The sequence below is a fragment of the Rhineura floridana genome, chromosome 8, assembly GCF_030035675.1.
Source record: "Rhineura floridana isolate rRhiFlo1 chromosome 8, rRhiFlo1.hap2, whole genome shotgun sequence".
NCBI lineage: Eukaryota > Metazoa > Chordata > Lepidosauria > Squamata > Rhineuridae > Rhineura > Rhineura floridana.
Window position 1 is genome coordinate 31,562,240 of NC_084487.1, and position 27,043 is coordinate 31,589,282.

At 44.5% G+C, this 27,043-nt stretch overlaps 1 protein-coding gene across 4 annotated transcripts; it reads right to left on the bottom strand.

Moving 5' to 3' along the window:
- Window positions 1–651: 651 nt before the first annotated feature.
- Window positions 652–26,707, bottom strand: WEE2 (WEE2 oocyte meiosis inhibiting kinase). 4 transcript variants are annotated; one of them, XM_061638761.1, is made up of 12 exons: window positions 26,607–26,707; window positions 25,451–25,812; window positions 23,457–23,656; window positions 21,185–21,236; window positions 14,288–14,460; window positions 11,139–11,260; window positions 9,978–10,124; window positions 8,775–8,876; window positions 6,563–6,648; window positions 5,117–5,287; window positions 3,328–3,470; window positions 652–1,637 (listed from the first exon to the last, which is right to left on the bottom strand). In XM_061638761.1, the coding sequence occupies exons 2-12, from the start codon at window positions 25,805–25,807 to the stop codon at window positions 1,472–1,474; spliced, it is 1,719 nt and encodes a 572-aa protein (XP_061494745.1). In that variant the 5' UTR covers window positions 25,808–25,812; window positions 26,607–26,707; the 3' UTR covers window positions 652–1,471. The 4 variants fall into 4 exon arrangements, with proteins under 4 accessions (XP_061494745.1, XP_061494746.1, XP_061494743.1 ...); XM_061638762.1 differs by having other exon boundaries at window positions 26,584–26,701; XM_061638759.1 differs by having other exon boundaries at window positions 26,550–26,658.
- Window positions 26,708–27,043: the final 336 nt, after the last annotated feature.

Consider the following 27,043-nt stretch of genomic DNA (forward strand, 5'->3'; position numbering starts at 1 on the left):
TGAAGAACATGTTGCTACCCAGGCGCAGACACCCATTTTCCTTTGTCCTAATATGATCTCTAATCAAACAGATGTTTCAGCCATCTGTTTGATCAGAGATCACATTAGGACAAAGGAAAATGGGTGTCTACGCCTAGGTAGCAACATGTTCTTCAAACCACATTTATAATGTGTTACTTTGTCCTAATACGGCCTCTGATCAAACAGATAATGCCAGTGGCATTATCGTTGCAACAGACATTAGCTGAGTGATATCCATAGTGGAACAACAATTCCATAAGTCAAGACGCATCCAGGAATCAGCCACAACAGATGTGTGGAACAGCTAATGTCATCACCCTTGTCTTGTATGATCTCAAAGTAGTTTCCCTACATATGCACTTTAAAACAAACAAGGTTAAAAGCTTTATTCAGAGATGTCACTTTGTTGTGTTTTTTTTAAAGAAGAGAATCGTTTCTCAACTGCGATGAAGTTCGTGCTGTCCAGCAGCTAGAAGTAAAACCATCTTCAGGAAAGTTTGAGGAACTTGCATAGTGAAATAAATACTTGAAGCCCCCTAAGACACTGCTCTAATTGGTCAAGTCTTCGTGACTTGGCTAGTCACTGAAGCAGTGTGTTTTAGTCATGAAAACCACATCAGAAGTTAGTACTTTGAGAGGGGCATAAAGTTTACTTTATTTTATTTATGAACACTACATGATGTAATCCCCAGAAAATTGAGGCGTTCTAAAAAGCATTCCTTTCCTGTGTGCTTAAAACCACCATCACCCACCCCAGAGACTTGCAAATAGGCAGATCCTTTATCTGTCAGTATGACAGCCACCCACATTAAGAACAGCAGGTGCTCTATCCTGGAGACAAAAAAGTAAGCCAGCCTGTATCTTGCCTGCTAATGCTCATGGAAAAACAACCAGTTTCCAAATACTGGTTACATTTTGTTCAACCCACCGCCAATAGAGCTAATCTGTTAATTTCAAAGGGGCCCTGCCCAGGTCTGTTAACTTTAAATATACTTTTGTCTTGGTTACTTTCTTGGCTCTTTAGGTGGGACTTAAATAGCACAGCCTCATATAGTTCCCTCATCAACTGGAAGGGGAACAAACCATCTACCGCCTGAATAGTATTCCCTTTTTGAAACACAGCTAATAGCTATTTCCAACCTAGATTTTTTAAAGTGACCAGTGCAAGAGGCCTTAAGAAAAAACAAACCTAAAAGCTAGAGAAAGGAAACAGAGTTGTACACTCTTCTGAGAATGCTGGGGAGAAAAATATACCTACTAGGTTTGGGGCAAAAGGGAAGAAAACGCTGGTTTAAAAAGAGGTCGGACAACAATGATCAGTTAGAGGTAGTCAGACTCAGCACTATGATGATGGACTAGGTAAAAATAACAGTTCTTTAATCTTAACAGGCTCTCTTGTTTCTAAGGGGTTATAGTTTCAGTGATTTGAGAAGCCCGAACAGCCTGGTCCTCAATAGCCACCAGCAGTAAAGCTAAATGAGCGGGCATTTTTTCCACCCACCAGGCGTTTCTTGCTGTTCTGATGCTTTGAATTGGCTCCAGATTCTTTAGGCCTGACACATTCCAAAAACCTATCCTTTTTGATGCTCTGTGCAAGACGGGCTGCTCTCAGCTCCCTGAAAAAGAGAATATGATTCGATTTAACACAAGGATCGCCAACATGGCACCCGCGGGAACAAATCTGCCAGCAGAGGCCTTCCCTAGTGCTCACAGGGTCCTTTCCCCTTGCTGAATTAGGCTTGAAATAAGCATTCTACCACATCCAGAAGAGGTTGTGGTGTGTACTTGGTTGCTGTGTTTGTGGTGCCCGGAACAGTTTCTCCCATTTATAAATGTGGCCCCAAGCCCAAACAGGTTGATGACCCCCAATTTAACAAAATTATCCCTCTTAAAAACAACTCCATGGGTTGCAAAAAAGTACAGGGAACATTTCTCAAGACGGGGGATTTACCAACAGCACAGCATTTTCAAGCTTAGGGAACGTGGCAAGGTCAACACCGTACTCTCATAAGATCAAGGAACAGAGGTTTGAACATGTGCAAGGGTACCGTTGCAACGTACAGTGCAGTGATTTTCTGCAGCAGAATGCAAGGACATACACAGAACTGAAGTCTGTATCCAACTTGACTCCCTGTCATGCCAACAGCCCTGCAACCACCCAGGGAGTGGGGGTAGCTTGTCAAGAAAGTGGAGGGACCAACACATTCTTCAGAGTCTTTCCATAATAGCTCATGAAGGGGTGGGGAGCCTTTTGCAGCCTGTACCTCATGTGCAACCTTCTGGAGATGCGACTCTTACCTTTGTACTCTAGGCTGCATTCCAGCCCCACAAAAGCCAGAGGTTTATACGCCCATCCACCCCAATATCTCCCATTTGGCCAAGCAAGAGGCATTGTCACAGTTCAAGGACACATTCCAACCAGGCAAGGCAATTGAGGGTGCAGAGCATGACCAGGGAAGGTGTGACTGGCGAAAGGCCTGGAGAACCACATTTAAGCCCTGAGGTTCCCCACTTCTGGCTTAACATAGCCATGCATACACCAGCTGCAGGTGGGCCTTTGAAGGTAAGAGGTCAAATATATCATAACTAGAGATGGCTTGCTGCTACCTCCAACCTGTTAGTGTGTTTTCTTGGAAGAATGCACTTATAGCAGTGCTGCCGTGAGGCCCCTCTGCCTTATGGACTATAGGTTTTATTGGCCTCCTAGCAACATGGCTGTTAAGTCCAGAGGTCAAACGGGAGGGGCCAGGAAGATGTCACATCCACACTGCACATTTAAGGCAGTCTTATACCACTTTAACCATCATGGCTTCCCCCAAAGAACCCTGGGAACTGTAGTTTGTTAAGGGATCTCCGCAAACCTCTCAGCACTCTGAACAAACAACAGTTCCCAGGATTCTTTGGGAGAAGCCATGATGGTTAAAGCAGTATAAGACTGCCTTAAATGTGCGGTGTGGATGAAAATCTCCTTCCTCTGTTTGCCCTGCCCTCAGCATGATTAGCATGATTAGTCATGATTAGTCCAGGACTGGGCAAATAAAAACTTGCATTAAATCAGTCTGTGTAATGCCTACTAAGAAGAGGCACTACTCCCAGTGAAGAATTGTATCAGATGCCTGCGGAAACCCAGGCATCAAAAGCCTACGATAGGGAAAAGACATGGCTGGGATTTTTCCGACCTAAGCCATAGTTGCAGTTAGAAAAAGTTCTCCTTGAGAGGGAGGAGCTGGCTTCCAAGCCAGCTAGTCCAATGTCTTTGTGGTTTGCAAATCTTGCTTTGCTACTGGAGCACAAATGACCTTTTACCTTTCTAGCACGGCAATTTTGAACCTTTCCACATTCAGCTGCTCCTGAAGCTGGGCAGCTTTCCCAAGAGAAGGCCGGAGGACAGAGTGTTTGGTTAACGCTGTGGCTGACGGCCTTGCAACTGGATCAGGATGAATCATAAGCTGAAATAAGCGGAAAAAAAGAGAAAGAAAGGGAGGGAAGGAGGCTTTACATTCAGCCATGCAGTTGTGTAATTTACAACTCTGAATTCAATGGCTTTCTAAGGAAGGGGGGTGTTTCAATGGCAACTTGCGTTGTGTATTACTTCACATATGTGGTAAGCCTGCCCTGCTATGTTTGCGCTGTTGGAAGTGTTGGGAAAGAGGCTACCAAGCTTGCTGGAGATTTGCCTGGGAAGGAATAGACAGAGGGGGAACCTCCAAGCTTCCTAGACTGTTTTTCTGACCTAGTCTGTGCTGACATTTCTTCAGATCTATAAACTGATACTCCTAGGGCTTCTGACCTCATTTCCTGCTCCTCCCCCTCTTCATCCAATAAGACACAAATGGCGGTAGGAGCAACAGCTACGGGCGAGGGAGCTCCACAATGAACGGCTTTTATACGGTAATTTCTCCCTTGTTGGAGGTTACAATGCATTGGAAAATACGGGGCAGCCTCCCCCCTTCTTATGCCGTCACCCTCGGACCCGACCTGGACGCCAGCTATCAGAAATGCGATGTGAGACTTCCACCTGCGCTGGGCCGCCACCACCGCCGTTTCTTGTTTGCCGGGTCGGAGCTGGGGGTGGGCTGCGGCCCTTCGGCGGGCCTGGCGCCGCGGCCTATCTTCGGGAGACGGCGTTGCTGGCTGCGGCGGTTTTGCGATGGCTGCTGGGGTTGGGGCATGCCCCTGCAGCCCCCGCTGTCCTGCCGTGTCGACCTTTGTTCGTTCCGCCTTGTGTCGGCCGCGTTTGCCTCTCGGCGCCTTTGCCTTTGGCTTCTTGGGGAGAACTTTCCTGTTGGTCGCGTCTTCATGGGGCCTGTTTGTGCTGCCCCCTCGCTGTTTACTACACTGGACACTGGATGCTGAGAGTGAGAGGAGGTGCCGCTTTCGGTTTCGCAAATGACGCACCTTTTGGACTATACGGGCTAGAAGCCTTATTGAACCTTACTGTAGTAGCTTTTACCTGGTTGTTTTAGTTTTATTGCTTGGTTTTTGATGTTGTGATGTTTATATACCTTTACTTTGTACATCGCTCAGAGTGGCTGGGTCTCCAGCCAGATCGGCAATAAATAAATCGCATAAATAAAAAAATAATAATCCTACCCTGGGAGAGAAGACATATTTCCTTTTTCTCTAACATTAAGCATGGCTCTTTGCACCGCCAACTTTAGTTAGCTAGAACTAGGATCTTCCCTATCCAGTTTATGTTTCCCATAATAAATATAAGCTTTATTGTTTTCCTAAAGCCAGAGTCTCAGTGATCGCTGCTGTTTTGCTAATGTGGGCATCTTCCTGCTCATTCTACCAAGTGGGGCCCTTGATGTCTGCCCCATTGTCCTGCCTGGACATTCACATTACTGATGTGCTGAAATGTCAATGCCCTTCTCCCACTAGGAACGTAGGAAGCTGCCTTATATTGAATCAGACCATTGGTCCATCCAGCACAAAACTTGTCTACACTGACTGGCAGCAGCTCTCCAAGGATTCAGACAAGGAGCCTTTCCCAGCCCTGCCAGGAGATCAAACCTGCAACGTGCTTGCAAAGCAGACGCTCTATCACTAAGCTACAGCCCTTCCCTAAAGGACATTCACAAAGGAAGCTCACCTTGAGCAGTTCTGTAAAGCCACGCGACAGCTGCGGAGGGATGAGTGGAAGGTTGCCTTTGCGGATGTGATGCCACATGGTGCCATTGGCAGGCAATGGTCCACAACCTGCTGCTAGAGAGATGGTGAGCGCAAGGGCAAAGATGTCTGCCTTTGGCAGGTAGCAATATTGCTAGGGAGGAAGTAGAAGAGATTTTTAAAAACAGATGCCATAAGAGAAATAATGGGTTATACCCAATGCTAGTCCTGCTCAGCACCTTGGACAGCTCCTTGAAAGTTCAGACTAAAACTCAGAGTGTATTCCACTGTCCCACTGACATGGAGCCACCAGCCGCCACTGTTAGATACAGTCTTATGCCTATGCAAGTCAGGTCATGTTCAGATCAGAATTTCCCACCATGTAAATGGCACATATTCTAGAGATGAGAATTTTGCATGAATTTGAACGTTTCCATAATCAAAAATCCAGGGATGAGATATGCAGATTCTGAATACCTTTTAAACACACAAATTAGCTTCAAGTCTAGTTAGGCTGTTCGAACACATAATTAGTCTCCGATAACTTCATTGGAACAACCCCCACAATATTCTAGAAGCATTTGCAGAAGCTCCTTGATACTAAGCAGATGATTCTAAAGGAGAAACTGTTCAGGTTCTAAATAATTTTTTTTCTTGAAACATAAGCCTTGTAACTTATGTTTTCAGATATTGCCAGGTAACGCACCAAAGCTAAATAAACCACAAAAGGTGGGGAAGGAGAGAGAAGTTTACCTCAAAGTAGTTCAAAGACCTTCGTTTCAACTTCCACATGCCTAGGTGAACGCTCTGTTATGTTTGCTCCCGTTCTAGCATATTCTCACTACAAGCTATGAAGACCAGTTGCCTTTTTGAACCTTTCTATAGGCATAAGTTGGCCAGTACAGGCCTCAATGTAGTGTGGGTCATGATTTCAATTCCAAGTACAATTTATATAGAAGCCTTTTTGGTGGCAGTATGGTTCAGTGCTATCGCCTGTGAACTGAACTAAGACAAAGGACTTTTAGTCACACTGTGTGTGTTAATAGGCTTACCAATGCTACGGATGTCTATGTTACCAACAACTGTCACTAATTACCTGTATTTTGCAATTATCACTGCCTGTACCTTTCCACTTTTTCTTTCCATTTCATTTCCCTCTGACCTCACTGTTTAAAATCCTCCCAGCCGCGACAAAAGCTAGGTGTATATATTCATATGTTAATTTTTAAGGTACCCAAAAAACCTCTTGTTTCTGCTGCAACAAATTAACCTAACTACCCCCCTCTGAGAATTATGTGGACAAGGTTGCAGCATGAACTGGGCAAACCTGATCCTAAGGATGAAAAGGAATTTTACTGGGAAGTGTCAAGAGTAGTTCCTGTTCTGAAGTCCCTCTGTGTTAAGTCCCAAAGAAAGTTTATGGTTTTACCTCTTGCAAGACTTCATTGGCCAAAAAGCGGCTATCGCCCTCCTCCACCTGGGGATTAGTTATGGCTGTCACATGTCCAAGGTCCCCTAATAAAGAAAAACTTGTGAGCCATGGAATGCATCATGCGCGCCAGTGGTTTCCCAAGCTTTCTACATTCAGAGTGCCTGAATTCAGAGTGACAAGCTAGACTTGTCCGCTAAAGAAACCCAGCATGTGCTACAGAAGTGTTCTGTCCCCCACCCGCAAAAAAAAAATCTAGACCAAGGATGGAGGACATGCAGCCCTCCAGATGTGGGTTGGAGCATGGCAGGAGTTGATGGGAATTGTAGTCCAGCAATATCTGGAGGGTCACAGGTTCCCCACCCCTGTTCTAGGATGTGGTCTTGGGTGTGGCGTCTGTTCATGCAGCATGCTGGCCAAGCTCCATGGAACCAAGAGTTGCCCCATGTGAACCGTGCATTTAATGACTTGTTCCAGCCATTTCCTTGCATCTGTCAGTAGTGTCCTCAGTGAAGTGCCCCTGATAACAAAGGAAGGTGGCTTATAGCAGGTCAGCCTATCTGTCCATCTAGCCCAGTATTGTCTACTTTGACTGGCAGTGGCTCTCAGGCAAAAGGCAGTCTTGTCTATCATCTGATCCTTCTAACTTGCAGCTGGGGGTCGCAGCTAAGCAGCACCATCTGGCCTGATGCTTAGTGTCATCCCGCCAGGGCAGCAGAACCCCAAATACCTCCCCCCTCTCAAAGGCACACATTTGAAACCATCAGTCAGGCAGCTAAGAGCCTGCTGACTTGCGCCTTCTCACCTCTCCTTTCTGAGGCAGAGGGAGCAGCAGCACCTCCCCAGAGAGAGAGAGTGCTGCAGTAGGGTGGCAACGCATGCGTGTGTGCGAGCGAGCAAGCGAGCAAGATATATATGCTCTTCCAAAAAGCTTCCCTCAGGCCATTGACCCAAAGGGGGGAAAAAAATCAAATCAGGCCCTCAACTGACTGTGTGCCCCCCCCCCCGATTTTTTTCTATCTGACAATGGCCCTTGCTAGAATAGGAGTAGGGAACTTTTTTCGAAGTGGCGTTGCCAGGAATTGAACATGGAAACCTCTGCATTCAAGTTACGTATTCAACAGCAATCCCTCCCCAACAAAGTTTTTAGAAGACCCCAATGTTCTGTAAAACAAATTATGAACACCACTGATTCCAATGGGCTCTGTGCATCAGTGGTTTTCACACTTGGAGAGATGTCCTGGAAGCAGAATTGGTAATATCGTGAGTAACTTTGCAAAAAGATTATGTGGAGCAAGATGATCTAATGCCAAGAATTGTTCTAAACCTCATGTGGAATATGGAAGATCTGCAGTCACATCACCAATCACTTTATTCTGTTTTAGATCACCTGGATCAGCTGTGCATCATTATATGGATGGCTTTAAAAGAGGCTTAAACAAATTCAGAGGATAGGCTATCAATGCCTACTAGCCATAATGGCTATGCTGTGTCTCCACCATTGGAGGCAATATGCCCCCAAATACCAGTTGCTGAGAATCATAGGTGGGGAGGGTGCTCTTGTACTCAGGTTCTGCTTGCGGGCTTCCCACAGGTATCTAGTTGGCCCTGCAGGAGCAGAATGCTGGACTGATCCAGCAGGGCTTTTCTTACATCCTAGAACCTACAATGGACTTCTCAACCATGGTAGTGCTGAAATTTGACCTGCCCTCTTAGTGTGCCAAGCTCACAGCTGCATTTCACTCAATAAATATTCATATATTGTATTTGTCTGCATTGTTCATCAAAGAGAAAGTTAACAGGCTTTGCAAAGGACATGCTTTCATGGCACAAAGCAGCGTTAAAGGCACCTAACAGGGCATTACTCAAACCCAGCAGTAGCACCCTGACCAAGCAAGGGCAATTCATCCATCCACTGAAGCAGGATTCAACACATGGACTACCTTGTGGGATACATTCTATGCATGGAAAACATTGCCTTGGGGTATAACACCCACATTCGGCTATGAGCATGCAGTGGATTCTTGCTGAACTCAATTTAATTTCTATACTGAACCCAGCACTCCACCTGCCCCTCAGTGATCATGGCCTTCAATGGGTCCCATTTGGAAACCTGGAAGCAGCAGGAGATTGGTATATACACCTTAAGAACCATTCAGGAAGAACACAAATAAATTTAGCATTAGAGGCACAGAAACGTTAAGCTACAAACCAATTTTATACACCACATTAGAAGAGGCAAACCCATCGTCTTCGCTGTCACTCTCCTCCGGACCAGCAGGCCCAACCAGCTTATGACATATAAAAATATTGCCTGTAAATCAAGACAAAACACCGCTGAAGCTTGCAATGCCCATGCAGACAGATTACACCGGCAACAGTCAATACAGGTTGCATTCCATGAGCATGTTCACTAGTGAATCCATCCAGGGGAAGGGAGGAATCTAACAAATGCTGTCAGATATGCGGGTGAACTTCCTTTCTGCTGGGGCTCTGACTGATTTTATGGCTGTATGCATCATTGTCCCAAGATTCAAGCAAAGCATAAGAGGGGCCATTTTCAGAGTTTTCTAGGAATCAGGATAGTAGGGCTTGTTAGTGGATTTCAAAGGTGGGGGGATGCTCTAAGAGGGGGAAGCCGTTTCCATTGAAATCACTGTTAAAATGGATTTGGAAACAAATCTCAATTTTAGCAGCAGTTTCAAAGGAAACTCTTTCTCCCTCCCAGCGCTGCTCTTTGAACCTCCAGTTTTCAGAGGTTTAAAGAGCAGTACGGGGCTGTTTGCAAAAGGGCTTTCAAACGGCTCCTTGCTGTGCTTTGAAGTTCCAACAATTGGGATTTGAAGCACAGTATCACTTGATGTCGTAGTGACATCAGGTGAACAGCCCTGCCCACCTGTCAGATTTGGCCCTCCAGGGGGAGGGAGATAAAAGATCTGACCCACTTGGCAGAAAAGGTTCACCACTCCTGTGTTTCAGCTTTCTGTCTGTTATAGATATATGCCAGCAATGAATGACAGTGCAGTCCTAACCATGTCTACTCAGTGGGGCTATTGAATTTAATGGGGCTTAGTCCCAGGTAAGTCCTACTGAATTCAGCGGAGCTTACTACCAGGCAAGTGGGGTTAGGACTGCTGCCCAAGTCAGTTAGCAATGCTCAGAATTCCCTACTCCTTAGAACCAATAATCCTGAAATTCTAATTTAGTTCAATAACTTATTGATACAGATTCAGGACAGATGCAAGCAGAAACCTTTCAGAGCTCTCAACCAGGATGGGTGAAGTTTTCAAGTTAAACATGGCGAGCCCCCCACCCCAAAAGCTTGTGTTTAACTCACTTTTTTCAGTATAACAATGTACCATGCATGCTGTTCAAACATTTGACACCTAAACCATTACTAAGGAGAAATGCTTACTGGGTTTGATATCCAAGTGAACCAAGCCGGAAGTGTGAATATATTTCAGCCCCATGGAAACTTGCAGCAAGATCTCCTTCAGCTCAGATTCTTTGAAATAATCCGATGTCTTTGTATTTTCCAAAAGCACATCTTGAAGGCTCCCACCTGTGGAAAGAAAGCCATGCGTCGACAGCATTGAGGGCTCCTTACTCACCTGTATGCAGCCCCCCCCCCAAAAAACTGCTCATTTTAGAAGGTAGGGATTTAAAAGATCCATTAGCTCCATACCCTTCTCAGTTCTTTTGCCTAGCTGGAATTTGAGCTGTAGCAATGCCTCTTATTTGCCTAGATGGAGAAGTATCTGTATAGAAACTGCTGATGTTTGCATGGCTGGACTATAGCCTGCTGTGCAAAGTTAGGAGCACATGTCCTTTGCCCCAACCACCAATTGCCCTCGGAATGAAAAAGGTCCTCCACTCCTGTATTAGAGTGGTTCAAGGAGTTACCTAGGAGAACCGGCACCCATGTTGCTTGGCTAGCACAGGAACAGGCCCTAAGCACACTACTGACTGTAGGGAACAAAAGCAATATGGTGCCCGATCAGAGGGTCCAATAAGTTAACATTATGGACTCAAGGGCCGTAGCTCAGCAGCAGAGCATCTGCTTTGCATGCCGAAGGTCCCAGGTCCAATCCCTGGCATCTCCAGGTAGGGCTGGGAGGTAACCCTGACTGAATCCCTGGAGAGCTGCTGCCAGCCAGCATAGTTGATACTGAGCCAAGTAGACCAATGCCCTGGCTTGGTATAAGGCAGCTTCCTGTGTTTAAGATGACATCACACAAGGCGAATTTCCTAAATTGGAATCTCTTGTGAGAATCTCACACATATGCATATGCCATGGGAAGCCAAATTTGTGGCAGGCCCTTGCTCATGTACAATGAACGCACATGGATTTGGTGCACTCCACAGACCTTATTATTACATTTCATAAGGCATTTTGCAAGTTTAGAAAGCAGGCAGGCAGCCACTTACCTTGCTTGTCTGGACTTGCAAAGTCCATGGGCATTCATTACCCTCACTAAAGTACAAGGAGTTCACAGAGTTTAGGTGGATTTGAAGCTTCAATTAACTTGGGAAGTTGAGCCGTATTTTAAGCCCCCCATGCTCCAAATACTCTTACCATTGCAGTGCTCATTCTGAATGATCATGTGATCATCTTCTGCCCAAGCTGAGTAGTAGCGCACAACATGGGGGTGATGGCCAAGCACTGCATGGGCATAGACTTCCCGCAAAGCCATTTGCCTAGAGAGACATAGACAGAAAGATCCATCATTCAAACTAGGATATTATTGCAAGACTGCTAGTGTGGCCAGGAGGGGGTTAATGGACCCAGAAGTACTGCTGGGGAAATCTCTTCGTGGTTTTTTGGGGGGGAAACAGCAAGTACCTTTTTGTTAGGAAGTTAGTGGCTCAATGACTAAGAAATAACTGGAAGGGGGGCATACAACCCTCTCCACCCCCCCAGTTCCTTGCTAAGAATGATGTAATCTAGATCAGCCTTTCGCAACATTTCACTCCCCAGATGTTGTTGGACTAAAACTCCCATCAGCCCCAGCCAGCATGGCCAATGATGAGGAATGATGTGAATGGTAGTCCAGCAACATCTGGGGACCCAAAGGTTGGGAAAGGCTGATCTATCTGTCTATGTGTAAAGACAAACAATGGAAGGGCCTCTTGGGAAGGGCTGTAACTCAGTGGGTAGAGCATCTACTTAGCATGCAGAAGGTAACAGGCTCAACCTTTGGCACTTCCGGGTAGGGCTGCAAATGTCTCCTATCTGAAACCCTGGAGAGCCACCGCCAGTCAGGGTAGACAATACCGAGCCAGAGGGGCAGAAAGTGGGAGGCAACCATGCGGGACACACCCACATTTGACATAATGCTTGTAGGTCCATCCCCAACTTCCTGAGAAGCTGCTGTACACACCATTTTTAAACTGACTTTAAGCTGCCTCAAGGATTCCAATAAGGGTGAAGCTGGTTTGATTAACAACATGTCTAACTGTAGTGTTTTGTAAGGCTGTGAGTACATGGGTCGCTTGAATCGCAGCCAGAATGGTTTTCCTGGCTGCGTTTTGAAGTGACTCTGCCCTCTGCTGGCCACCACCTCCCTTCCTCACTGCTGACTTCAGACCTTTCAAGACTGCCCACAGCAAAGTGTTGGGCCAATCACTGTTTCTGCTTGAGCTTGCAGCAAACAGCAAACACACCTGGAAGGCAAACAGGTTGATCTGCCAATCAGTTGTGAGATCTGTCTGAAATGGATTTTTTTTTTAAAAAAATGCACTCAAGCTTGATCCGACCAGGGTTTTAGAGTAAAAAGGGGTGGAGTCCGATTAGCGTTGTGTACCCCCATTTTCTGAAAAGAGATATGGATACATATGTATTATTAAATATGTCATGTATGCACAGATTCAAAATCCAGTGCTGACAATGCAGTAGATACTGGGTAAACGGGAGTGTGTACACAGCTCCTAGATTGGTCAGTGTGTCGCCAGAAAACTGCAAAGAGGAAGAGGGAGGGGAAGAGAGAGTTTGGAAATCTTGCTCATGTAGCAGTAGATGCCTGAACCAAGCCAGCAAGAGTGTATCTTAATTTTAAGGTGCTGGCTGCCTCTCTTTGGAGATCTGTTATGGGTGCTGTGGACTTTTGGCTGTGTTGAAATCTTCAGCTTGTGCCCCCCCCAACCTGGTGCCCTCTAGATATTTTGGACTAGAACTAACTCCCATCAATCCTATTAGCCATGCTGGATAGGACTCAAAAACATTTGGAGGACACCTATACTGCAAACAAACTCAAATATTACAAATTGTCATAAGCCTCCAGTGAATGTCTTATCACTCAGATAAGGGGGTGAGCACAACAATGCTGTTCAACATGCAGGCCTCCTGCCAATACCATCTTATCAGGAGGTCCACTCCACACAACATAGGAAGCAGAGCTTTAGTGTTGTGGCACCGACCCTGTGGAATTCCCTCCCCTTAAATATTAGACAGGCGCCACCTGTGTTGTCTTTTAGGTGCCTACTGAAGACCTTCATCTTTCAACAAGCCTTTTAAGTAGAGACCTCATCCGAGTCTGCATCTGTGCTGGAATTGCTTTTAAAAATGTTTTTAAAGTTGTTTTTTAAAGATGTTTGAGATGTTTTATTTTAATATGCTTTTAAATATGTTTTGTTTTAAAGTCTTTAATGTTTTTAAGATGTTTTAAAGGCTTTTAGTGTTTTTGTCTGCCACCCTGGGCTCCTTCTGAGAGGAAGGGAGGGGAATTAATTAAATATTATGGCACAAAATGTATCAAGACAAGTTCACAATGCTGGACATAGACAAAGGAAAGGCCGACTTTGAGGGACAAGGCAAAATTGGTAGCTCACAAGTATGAGATATCAGCTTTTTAAAAAAGTGGCTTCAGTCTGCTTTTCACATGACCTTTTTAAAATACCTGGCCAATCTCAAATGCCACTAATCCACACACTCACTAGAAAGCATATTAGAGCATGTTCAATGTAGTTTGAGATATGATAGCACTCTTCAGGTACTTGAAAGGTTGCCACACAGAGGAGAGCCAGGATCTCTTCTCAATCATCCCAGAGTGCAGGACATGGAATAATTAGCTCAAGTCACAGGAAGCCAGATTTCAGCTGAACATCAGGAAAAACATCCTAACTGTTAGAGCGGTATGACAGTTGAACCAATTACCCAGGGAGGTGATGTGCTCTCTAACACTGGAGACATTTAAGAGGCAGCTGGATAACCATCTGCCAGGTAACTTGGATTCCTGCACTGAGCAGGGAATTGGACTTAATGGCCTTATAGGCCCCTTCCAACTCTTGCTTCTGGATTTCATAAAATAGTGAACATTGCTTTAAAGCCCATGGCAAAGGGCCATAGCTCAGTGGTAAAACATCTGCCTTGCATGCGGGAAGTCCCTGGTTCAATCCCAGACATCTCCAGGTAGGGTTGAGACAGACTCTTATCTTAAATCCTGGACAGCTGCTGCCAGTCAGTGCAGACAGTACTGACCTAGATGGACCACTGATGTGCCTCAATATAAGACAGATTCCTATATTCCTATAGTGGAAAGAATGTCAACAACCCATCACTGTCTACTTTAACAAAAAATTGGGAGGGTGGAGGATAAGATCAACCAGCAGTGGTACAGTTTCTAAGGCCATCCGGGAATTTATTGAAAATGACTCCAGCCAAGGCTGTATCCATTTCAAGGTGTGTGTGTGTGTGTGTGTGTGTGTTCAACAATGTGTGTCACTTACTCATCTGAGGATCCAGCAAGGGGTCTCTTTGAGCGCTTGATGGCATAGACGCACCCATCCAGCCTTTTGATGCACTTGTACACAGAACCAAACTCCCCCACACCAATTTTCTCCAGCTCCAAAAACTCCTTCTTGTAGCGGGAAACCATGTTGCTGTCACGTAAGAGGAATCTCTAGAGGTAGCCAAGAATAACCCATGAGAGTTAAAGACTGATTGCCTATCACAGTCTGAGCAGGGCTCGAAGAGACCTTTTAATGCAAGGCCTCAGTTCTGGTTCTTGGATGCAGTTATGTCCATCCAGGAATAACCAACATGGTGCCCTCCAGATGTTGCTGGACAGCTCCCATCTTCCTTGACCATTGGCCATTTTGAATGGGGCTTGTAGTTCAGCAACATCGGAAGGGCCAAAGGTCCCCCACACTAAATCTAATGGTCTAAATCAGCCTTTCCCAACCAGTGTGCCTCCAGATGTTGTTGGACCACAACTACCATCAGCCTCAGCCATTGGCAATGCTGGCTGAGGCTGATAGGAGTTGTGGTCCAACAACATCTGGAGGCACACTGGTTGGGAAAGGCTGGTCTAAATAATGTACTCAACGCCAAAGAAGCCAAACTGAGGATTGGCATTTCAGGGCCTCTCCAAATCTCATTAGAACAAAGTAGAGTTATTAAATCAATACCATAATGCAAAAGGCTAGTTTTGGTGGGCCCAAGGCCTTGAGGTCACCCAGTGGTTCTGGGTTTTTTTACATCCTTCCCCCACCCTTTCAGCAGAAGACCATCATTCTGCCACACCATTTCATAAACTGCTTTGAAAAATACCCTTAGTTTCAAGAGCAGTTTGCTATGTAGCATGGGACTGCTGTTTGAGAAACAGAATTCCCAAATCATTTCTTTTCCCTTGCAGGGTCAAAGCAGTTGGAGAGGAGGGCTGGCCATGATTTTTGAGAGGGGGAAACAGCCAAAGAGCATTGGAATTGCACCCAATATATATATTTTGCCAGGGAGAATGCAATCATAAGCATCTTGCAAAACGCATATACCACAGCAGTTCAGATTTAGATCTGTAGTGTTACCACCATTTCTTTGCTAAGAGCTTATAGCAGATTGTAGCACTGACAAGACTTAGACTTGGAGAGACACAAACACCAAAGCCTTCAGGGTAAACTGAGCCAAAATACTGCCAACAGCCATGCCAACATAAAAGTGCCTGACTTTGCCCATAATGCTCCCCTTGCCATGCAATTGCTTTTGACTGCCATGATCATACAATCATAGAATAGTAGAGCTGGAAGGGGTCTATATGGCCATTGAGTCCAACCCCCTGCTCAATGCAGGAATCCAACTTAAAGCATGCACAACAGGTGGCTGTCCATACTTTTGTGGCGAAGATCATGAAAGGAAGCTGGTATCCGAGTTGGTCTGAGAGGCTGCCCTGTGTAAAGATCTTCCCAGAGGAAGGTCACACAAGCAGGTCTTGAAACCAGGAGTACAACTAGAGGAGCTTTGGGGTACAGAGGCAGATTGTGCCCAGTAGCTGGACTGGGATGTGGGAATATTTGGCTGGGGTGGAGATTTAGGGAATTTGGCCTGAGGTAAAAGCCACTTAAAGGGTGGTGTCAGCAGCAGTGTCTCTTGAGTCTTCCGAAACTGCCAACAAGCATCTTTAAGGCCCCATTATCCAAATAATATAGTACAATACAGCATCCCTTTAATAAACCAAATGGCAACCTGGAAACCCTTTAATAAAACAACAACCTTTTCCCAACCTGATTTGAAATTCCATGCCCCTTTCTAGGCTTAACGTAGCAGGAGCAGCTTCGCCATTATCAGACAGACTGTATTGATGGATATTAACAAGGGAATCTCTCCTCACTCAACAGCTGGGACAGTCCTGAGCTAGTGGCTCTTTTGCAAACCAAGCCTGAAAGCTTAGCAAGTCATGGCAAGTTGCATTTATAAGTCTTCAGGGCAAAAATGAACTAGAGCTGAAGGCCACCTCCGTGTTCAGTTTGGGGGTTTTGTGGATGTTTACCACCTTTTCCTGTTCTCATTTCCCAACATCTTTTGTTCAATGTGGCAAGTGAAGAGCTTTTAATCTTTGCTATCCCTCACTGGTAGCTGCACATCCATCTTTCTCTCTCTAGAAGAGAGTCTGAGAAAAACCCACTGCTGCATGAACTCAGGCTTTCCTTTTAATTTGGCTTGAGCGAAAAGATCAGGTGGACAGATCCGAAGGCAGCACACAGCCCAAGTCCTACGACATTTGATGCAACAGGTGGCACCAATGAGCAATCTTTCCTAAAACCTCTCACACTGCTTCCAGCAGTGTCTCACCCTGTTGAACACACTGTGCTCTGGTCTTTTTCCCATTCTGTCCCTTTCAGGTGAAGGAGAAAATCACGAAAACTCCTCCCCCCCATTCCAGGAAAGTGGAAAATCCCAAAAGGGCCATTGATATAGGGGCAAAATCACTCAGGTTCTGACTGTGTTGGATGCCACTGTTAGAGCAAGTCCGGTGAAGGCATCCAGAGCACTGTCCCATCTGCACCGGATCAGTTTCCATTATTGGGTCCTGAGGATGCGGACAAGTTGCTTGAAGAAGTGTGGCCAACCACCTACCCCCTTGACTCTTACCCATCTTTGTTTCTTAGATCTAGTCGTGAAGGATTGGCTGGGTGGTTCCAGGGAGTGATTAATGCTTCACTGGAGGAGAGGAGAGTTCCATCTGCCTTGAAGGAGGTGGTGGTGGTATGTCCCCTCCCTAAGAAGTCCTCTTTGGACCCAGAAGCATTACATAACTATCGCCGAGTGGCAAATATCCCTTTTTGGGGCAAGGTGCCATCTGGATCAGGAGAGGCAATTGAGGTGCTAGACTGGTGTCTGGAGGCAGTGATGGGCTGGATGTGGGCCAGCAAACTGGCTGCATAATTCACTCTTCGTGTAAGTTACAGCATCAATCCAGTGACAACATCAGTACATACCATGAGGTGTCAAGCAAGATCCATCTACTTTGGGGGTCAAGGAGGCAGTGATGTTTTCCATTTGACAACCTTTCTTATGATGTGCAGTGTTAGAGTTTGAGCTACCTCAGTTTTTGCCCCAGCAATTAGACTGATCTTGGTTTTTAAACACACGTCAAATGACCTAGGCTGTAAAAACACAGCTCAAAACAGCTAAAACATGGGTGGGGAACCTCAAGCCCAGGAGCCAAATGAGGACCGCCAGGTCTGTCTGTCTGGCCCTCCAAAGTCTCACTAGGCCACACCCTCACTAGCCTGCATCTCCATGCAGAAAAATTAAGTACAAGTTGATACAAAAGGCCTCTGTTAAAGAGCGAACAATACTGGCAAGATGGACAAGTAGTCTCACCTGGCATAAGGCAGCTTCCTATGCTCTCACAGACCAACATTTCAAATTCATCCAGTCTGACTAGTTAGATATGGACTAGGACAAGCTTTTTTTTACACCACATGGCATGTAGGTTGACACAAGAGAAGGTGCTGCCTTATATCCCCAGATCAAATAGTAGCCCCTCAAGCCCTAGGCATCCCCCAGAGACTGTACCCTCCAGATGTTTTGAACTACAGTTCCCATCAGCCCCAACAACTGGACATGACACCTGTGGCTAATGGAAAGTGGAGGCCATCCCTTGGAGGGCACCTAGTTGGGGAAGGCTGTATATGTGTGTACACAACAGCTGATCTGTACAAATCAACAGGTGCAGACTTGATTACATAAACTATTTTAAATTGCTTCTACATACAAAATTAATGTATAGAATTATTTTATGTATGTTTATATTGTTGTCTGTTGTGGAATCTCTGAGATGTTTATTTATAAATGGATTTAAATAAATCACTCATGCAAATGCTCATGCATGCACGGAGACAACTTATCTGTGTTCAGTGTAATGTGTGAAGAAGCCTTCCGTTTTTTGTTTTAGTTTTTAAAGCGGCCGTGAACCTGTGACCCTCCAGATATTGCACTTCAATACCCATCAGCCCCAGCCAGCTTGGCCAACAGGCAGGAATGATGGGAGTTTGAGTCCAGCAGCTTCTGGTGGGCCATAGGTTCCCAACTTCTGACTTAAAGTTAGAGATGTCTACATGCAACTTTTTCCAAAGGAAAATGGGTACCAGAGACATTTCAAAATCAGAGTGCTTCCAGATGGGGCTTATTTTCCAAATGGATCATTGCAGACAGGTCATTTTCAAAATTTATCCAATTTCACCCACAAAGGGTATACCAAGATTTAATGGAGAAAAGGAATTGCATTCTGATGGCAACAATGTTGAGTAGATGCTGCAAACGAACAAACAACATTGCATACTTGAGGAACACAATCACCACAGCCAGCCATCTAGAAGCACCCTCAGTTTGGTTTCTCACTGGTAGAAGGTGATACATCTTCACCACCACCACCCAAAAAAAATCCTGATGGAATAAAATACTAATAATGGCACATACTTAAGGGAAAAGAAGCAGATGAAAGATTTGTGCACCAGAGGCAAAATGACAGAAAGACAACAGGCTTACATTCTGTAAGGTTTCCTGCTTTCTCCCCCACTGAATTGCTCTGTAGATGGTTTTATCTTCATTAGAATTTCAGTTAGAGGGTTTTGATTGTTAGTTACTAGGGGAGAAATGAAACAGCCTTCCCCAAACTAACCGCCTCTGGACAGTTTCGACTACAACTCCCATAATCCTTCACCATTGTCCATGCTAACAAGGGCTGATAGGAGTTGGAGTCCCACAACATCTGGGGAGCAGCAGATCATATAAAGGTGTCCTAAATGGAATAAATGCAAGATATAAGTCTTTTAAACCAGGAGTGGCCACTTTTTTGGGCCAAAGGCCACATTCATCCTTAGCCAAGTCTCCAGAGACCAAAGGCCAGTAGTGGGTGTGGCTACTCTACAGTCACTCTCACACACACTTTTGCATGCATGCACACTTAAGAGTCCACCTCAGCTGATCCATGAAGATCAAGTGAAGGGGGGGGAAATGAGACGGGGGATGATTTGCATCCCCATCACAGCACTGGGCTGATCAGAGAAGTTTAAATTGTCTAGTTTAATTTTTCCCCCTGTTATCATCTCTTCCAAAATCTACAGTGTCTTGGAGTGCCATAAAACCTGGCTGGGAGGCGTGGATAAGGCCCCCAGGATAGGGGATAACTCCTGTGCTAAACATCTCCACCTCTCTGTCTCTTGGTCTGCATAATGATAATAACTTTGTCCCGCAACAGAAGCAGAAATTCTTCTTTGCACACACACAGTGCCCAAATTCTGAATGATCGATAACAGTTCTAGGCCTCCTACATCTGCAAAGTTGCCCAATACCCTGTCCCTAGTGGATCACTGAAGTCAAGACACTGAGCTATGAGCCAGAGAAGACCCCTGTTCCTATCACCTCTGCCATGAACTCATTAGAAGGCCCTAAGCAAGCCACAGTTGTCTCAGATTCAGTCCACAACTACATTGCTGACCTCACTTACAGGGTTACATAAGGACACAAGAAGAGCCTGCAGGATCAGGCCAATGGCCCATGTAGTCCAGCATCCTGTTCTCACAGTGACCAACCAGTTGTCCATGGGAAACCCATAAGCAGGATCTGAGTGCAAGAGCAGTCTCACCTCCTGCTGTTTCCAGCAACTGGTATTTGGAAGCATACCGCCTCTGCCTATGGAGGTACCAGCATAGCCATCATGCATTGCCTTTCCCTCCATGAATTTGTCTAATCCTCTTTTAAATCACATCCAGATTAGTGGCCATCACTGCCTCCAACCATCACTGGTCGTTGCACAGCTAACTGGGAATCTACATGAATTATTATTACTATTTCATTTATTAGTCGCCTCATACTCAGCAGTCTCTGGGCAACAGATTTAAAAACATACAATATAAAACAGATTTAAAGCATACAACATAAAACAGATTTTAAAAACATACAGTAGAAAAACAAAACCCAAACAACAATAACTAAGACATTACACAGCAAGGGCTAAAGGCCTGAGTTAAAAGGAAGATCATGAAGAGCTTCAAAGACTCAAACTACTAATAAAGGACAATGCTTGAGGGTGGGGTCTTACTTTAGATTCACATTATAACCAGGTTTTGCATTATTTCCTCCCTCCATCACCAAAGGAGGCATGAGGTTCAAACTTAAAACACAGTCTGTACTGTACACACATACTCACCATTCTCTTGTGTATTACAGAGGCCTCACTTGGCTTCTTTAATTGTTATCGATTCCAAGAAAGTATCCTTTGAATTGATCTTTAATTTATTATAAGCCAGATAGCAAAATAAATAGAAATGGAAAAGAGGGGACATTTCCACCAGGATATTAGAAGAAGAGCCTGGAGCACATTATATGGTCAAACTTAAGAGTTTAGTTACTCCATACCTTCCCTAAAGCTAACAAACATTTTGTGTAAGTTGGAATTTGTTCAGTTTTTGAAAGCCCCCTTTGACTGAGGCATAGATAGGGTTGTATCCAGTGTTAATCAAACGCAGAGCAGATCCATTAATTTCAATGGGTATGGTTAACTTATGTCAATGTAACTAATAATTTAATAAATGAACATATTTATTTCAATGGGACTATCGGAGAACTTGGTTTGATACAACCCATAATTTGGATCTAAACTGTGTTGTCATTTAAATCAGTTAAGTAACTGGTGATGTGATAACTATTGCATTATTCTCTTCCATGGGTTTTCTTCAAAAGTTTACAATTAAAGTCAGTCCTAAGATTATTTTTTGTTTTACAGTCATACTTTTGTTGCCTGCTCTAGGCCAGCACACTGTTCTCTCTCCTTCAGTATCAAACAGGTAAAATTACAGTCATGATGGTATTTCTGCACCTTCCTAAACAAACACGCTACTCACCTTGGCTGGCAACCCCTGTTCCACTTGGCTCCCTTTTTGGCTGGGATCATTCCTACAATGATAAGTTTAATCACATGAAGAAGCATCTTAGTGCAATCAGAAGTCATAAGCCTTCAGTTTCACTATTTAAATATTTAAACACCAGCTTCAGGCTCAAGCTCTATGAAGTATTTAGGCAGGCATTTCTGCATAAGCATACGGGACCACAAGCAAATTCACTCTAAGAACACAGAGACTACAGCTCTTAATTGACAGAGATTTACATTCTAGTTTAGGATCAATTCAGATTTCAAATTAATGCAGTCCCCAACATCTGCAGACACATGGAGTAACGATGCGGCTTTGGAAACACATGAAATGCAATTCTAGTCTTGTGAAACCTGAGACTCCTAAACTGGCTTGAAAGGCAGTCCTCATCCAACTCTTGACAGGCCTGCAGATAAGGATGAACAGATCAGTCTATTTCCAATTCATGTCAATTTGGCATGTGTTTATTCCTAAGTCTGTCCCACCCCATTTCTGTATTAACCTGTCATTTTAAAGTCTCTCCTAAATTTGTAAATACACATTTAAATATGTACTTAAATAGAATGCTATCACATTATATTCTGAACATATTTAATCCTAAAATAAAGCATTTAACGCATCTTAGTACTTGTTTTTTTAAACCAGGTGCATTGCAAAATTCAGAAAAGTGCAAAATCCAGAAGATAGTTATGTTCCATTCTGTGTTATCAGTCTGGGAGATGAAGGTTAGGTTAAAAATGCAGATCAAATGAAGTTCTCCATTCCTCTCTGCAGAGATATTAATTTAAATAGCACCTTTTTTTCTCCCATGTCTGCAGATGCAGGAATAACTCCTGCAGTTGATATGAAAACCACTAAGCTTCTTGGCCGGCCTTTGGCATCCCAGCTCATATACTGGTGCTATGTTGATTGCTTAGTTACAGTTGATTACTTATTGACAATGGACAGCTGTCAGTGGGATCAGTGAAGGCTGAAACCATCTTTCCACAGTAGGTTAGCAGATTAGATGTGCCATTCCCTGCTGTCAGTATCCTAACTTACAGCTGAGCACCATTATGCTCTTGCCTCCTACAATACTCTCTGGATGCAAGTCCTCCCAGCTATCCATGGAATTTAATCTAATTTTTCATTTAATTTTTTATAAACATACAAACAGTCTAATTTAACACTAAGGAACAGATATAATGTGGAACTCTTTCAGCATTCCACCCTAACCTCCAGGAAGATTGCCAGTTCTTAGCTCTGCTGTGTGCTTCAACAGATAGAGTGTCGCACAGAGAGGCTGCTAAAATGGAGCTTTTATTGAGCAACACACACTTGCTGAATTTCTCCTTTGCACGCAGGAAAGACAAGAGGAACCCTCTTTGGGTTAAGACACTGTCTTTCAAACTTCCTACTGTTAGAGAACCTTTCTGCCAAGAGCTCCTGGAATCATGACAGTTTTATCCAACTCCTTCCTTGATGCAGGAAACCCGGGAGCTACAGCATCCCCAACAGTGGGGTAACAGCACATTTTGAAGTGAAGGATTCACCTTCACAGCGATGTGCCCAAGGAGAGACCAAATATTCAGGCAGCTGTCTTGACTGATTTTTATACAAACACAGTAAGCTTTAACAAGATCTTCAGCTAGCTAAAACACATTTTTGAACTTTTAATTAGAAATGCAAACAATCTTGCAAAGAAGAGCTGCCATTTGAACTGCTGGCATGAGGGAGTAGTTATCACTCCTGCTCTGAAAAAATGTCCCAGAGCTGGAGAAAGGCCTTAGCTCAGTGGCACAGCATCTGTCTTGCGTGCAGAACGTCCCAGGTTCAATCCCCAGCATCTCTAGGTAGGACTGGGAAGATCAACAGTCTGAAACCCTGGAGAGGCGCTGCCAGTCAGTGCAGACAATACTGAGCTAGATGGACCAGTGGCCTAACTTGGTACATGTTCCTCCTCCATAAATGACTGCGCAGCCTCTGCTGGGAATTCAGATTGCAGGGGGCTCGCTCAGTGTGGCCAGCCCTTCATGACCCAATGTGAAGGCATCTTTCAGAACACCCTGTGTATTGCAAAGGAATGTCAGCAACTAGCAGTAGACATGGTCTCATAAGTAGAATGTCTGCCATTATTAACTTTCTCAGTGATGAGCTCCTACAACATACTTTTGAAAACCAATGGGCTACAAGATGGCTACCCCAGTACCCCCATTTACACCCAACAGAAGATACAAGTAAGAAAATTGTTAAGAAAAACACTCACAGCTCCCCTGTGGCTTTCCTCTTGCCACTGGGATGGAAAACCATCTGCCGATAAGACTCGGGTGTAAATGGATTAATGTTAACTAAGGAAGCTGGGGAAGGTTCCTCGGCGTCGGCATAAGAAGTGAACCGCAAGTTTCTCATCCCTTTGGAGGTGAACTTCCCCACAGGTGAAGGGAAAGCTGTCTTGGTTAAGAGGCTCTAGATTAAACACAACAGGTAGTCAATGGAGAACGCTCCAGTCCATTGGGGCCCTACAACTGCTCAATCTGCAACAAACAGAAAGTTCTTAAGGACAATAAATGTGAGTTATTCCCAAACTCACTAATACTTTGCAAAGCACATTAAGCAATACCTTGTTATGCCAGGAGTAGACTACCTGGTGCCTTCCAGCTGTTATTGGATTCCAACTCCCATCAGCCAATGGTCAGGGACGATGGGAACTGCTGTCCAACAACATCTAGAAGGCCACAGGTTCCCCATCCCTGTGTTATGCTTTGAAGAGCTAATATGTTACTAATATAAGGAATTGCCTTGCTAAATCACACCAAGGTCCGTCTAGCCCAGCGTTTCCCAACTAGTGGGCCACCAGATGTTGTTGGACCACAATTCCCATCTTTCCTGACCATTGGCAATGCTGGCTGAGGCTGATGGGAGTTGTGGTCCAACAACATCTGGTGGCCCACTAGTTGGGAAAGGCTGATGTAACCCAACGTTGGGATAGTGGGAGCGAGGAGTCCAGCAACAGCTAGAGGGCACCACAGTGGCTATTCCTCCTGTGCAAATTGCAGGCGAACATTTAGCTTCAACTTCCTGTCAGATAGGATCTTTGTCAACATACAGATTTAAAACACAAAAAAGGGGTCTTTTAAGTTAGGCTGTGTACACATGCAGCCTTCGAAATGCACAGGGGTCGTTTTTTCCACAGTACATTGCAGTTTGCAGTTGTACACACCTTTGTGCAATGGCATCAGCTAAAGCAGCAGCTACTACCCATCTTGTCTGTACAAGCAAGTGGGTGTGTTTTCAAATTCCCCTCCCCTGAATTAGTGTTTCCACAGACCTTTTTTTTTTAATTTATTTTTTGCAGTCTTTTGAAAGAGAAGGGCTGGAAACTGGTGTGTTGAATTACTGATATGCCAGGATATATATTGGTATACGGAGGCGACTAAGTTACTGTACAGCTTCCTATTTTGACAATTTCATTCACAGTCAAGTTAACCATGGGGGGGGGGGAGTGGCACAGCCCCACGATGTCAGCAGGTCTGCCCCAATAGAAAGTGACCTGTGAAAGTGCTCTGTGTACACACATACGCAGCAAGCACTTGAGAAGTGCATTCTCGTCACAAAGCAATTATAACCGTTCCAGCAAAATGTGCGTTAGATTGACAAATAGCATGGGACAGGGACAATATGGGGATGATGTTGTATGTACAGCACCCCAAAAAGGCACTTGCATCAAGCATTGAACCCACATTATCATGCAAGTGTGTACATGCCCTCACATTACTATCATAGTAGGTTTATGAAGCTGGTTTGTTTCCATAAATCATAGTTAAGATTAAGCATAGTTTTGAGTGCAAATATAAAACTAAATGGCTAAATGGTATTATATATAATACTAAATATAGTGGTTAGAGTGTCTAACTAGGTCCTCAGAGATCAAGGTTCAAATCTCACTCCAGCCATGAACCTCACGGGATGACCTCGGACCTGGGCCAGCCACTGGCTCATAGCCTCACCTACCTAACAGGATTGTTGTGAGAATGTGAGAATGTAACATGGAGAGGGAACCAAGTATGCCACCTTGAGTTCTTTGGAGGAAATATGGGCTTTACGTACATCAACAATATAATTTTGTAGGAAGGATGCTCACAAACACTCTGAACATCTTTCAGCCAGTCTGATAAAATGAAAGTATGATTAACGCAGCAAGATTCTTGCACCGCACTAATCAATTATATGTCATATAACATATACTAGAGACCATCTTACCTTGGGAGTATGTGGGGTATCACAGAGCTGCAGCTTTTGCCATGTGATGTAGTGTAATGGAGTTCCAGGATAATCCTCCAAAGGGAGAGTTTTCTTCCTCAAGGATTCCTTGCATTCCCTCACAGGACTTGCCCAAGACTTTGGGAAAGTCAGAGAGAGATCATCTAGCTGCCTCTGTGGAGTAACCGGCACAGAGTGGTTTATTCTCCAGTCTCCAGAGTCCCAGTTTTTCTGAGGGGTGACATTCCTCAGCTCTTCCTCTTGCAAGCTATTGTCCTCTTCCAGCTCAGTGTCTTCTCCACAGCTGGAAAAATCCAGCCTCTGGATAAATGCATTACTGCTATTCCAGTCATCCATTGCAGCTGGAAAGAAACAGAATGTATACAGTGTAGACAATATCCATCTCAATTAAAATTTACACCTTGCCTGGTTCCTAGAGCATATTTCTTCAAAGCTAGGTACTTAAGGACTTCCCTTCCAGCCTTCCCAACCATTCAATTTCACATAGCAAGGCCACACAGAGACTACCTTGATTTGTCCCCAAACTTATACTAGCCATTAAGAGCTAGCTTTCAACTTTTACACAATGGATACAGGCCTCCATCTTCAGCTGTCTTTCAGTTATACTGGCACAAGGAGAAAACACACATGATTGGAAAATAAAATGGCCTTTTAAAAAAAGAGAGACAGACACCAAGGAGATTCAGGAATAAGACCATTATTATATTAATCTTGAAACTCTATGCATATTTCTGTGGGAATAAACTCCATTGAACTCAGTGGGAGTTGCTTCCAAGTAAATGTGAATAGCTTGTGGCTATATACAGGTCTCATATTAATAAGGAATAAGCATTTTCCCTATAGCTGTTCTCACACAAGGATTAAAGTCAGTCAGTACAGACAAACTAGTCAGAGAAAGGTTCCACATAATAATTCCTTTACATTGATCTCCAGAAAGAAGGCCCCATGGAACTACCGGATGCAAAGGCAACCAGCCAACTAGCAAACATCTTCTGACATAGCCTATTCTGACTAGAAGAAAATACCCCTTATTAATGCCCTCTCAGAATTTATAACCACTCAGCTAGCGCTGCCTTACCATGAAAAGCCAACAATTAAAAGCACAGCATCACCTGAGTTCAAAATTACACCATACCATTTCCTGTTGCCTCCTTCCTGTTAAACCTTCTGTTTTGGAGGTTTGTACTTATGGTGCATGCTGGGACTCAGGTTTTACACTTGCCACTTAAGAGCAGTTTCCTTCCTGCATAGCTCTTGTTTTTCTCATGGTCCACCCTGCAAGGACTTACATCCATGCAGCTCCCTCACCCCCAAAATGAATATTTACTGAGGCTGCAAACACACCATACATTGAAAGCACATGATTTCCCCTAAAGCATCATGGGAACTGTAGTTTACCTCTTACAAAACTACAGTACAGTTCCCAGGATTCTTTGGGGGAAGTCATATGCCTTACAAGAATGGTGGGTATGCTGCTTTAGGAGTAAGCAGAGTTCGATGAGACTTGCAGCCTGAAGACTATCCTGTTTTGCTTAATGGGGCTTGCTCTCATTGATCTCCAAATTAGACTAC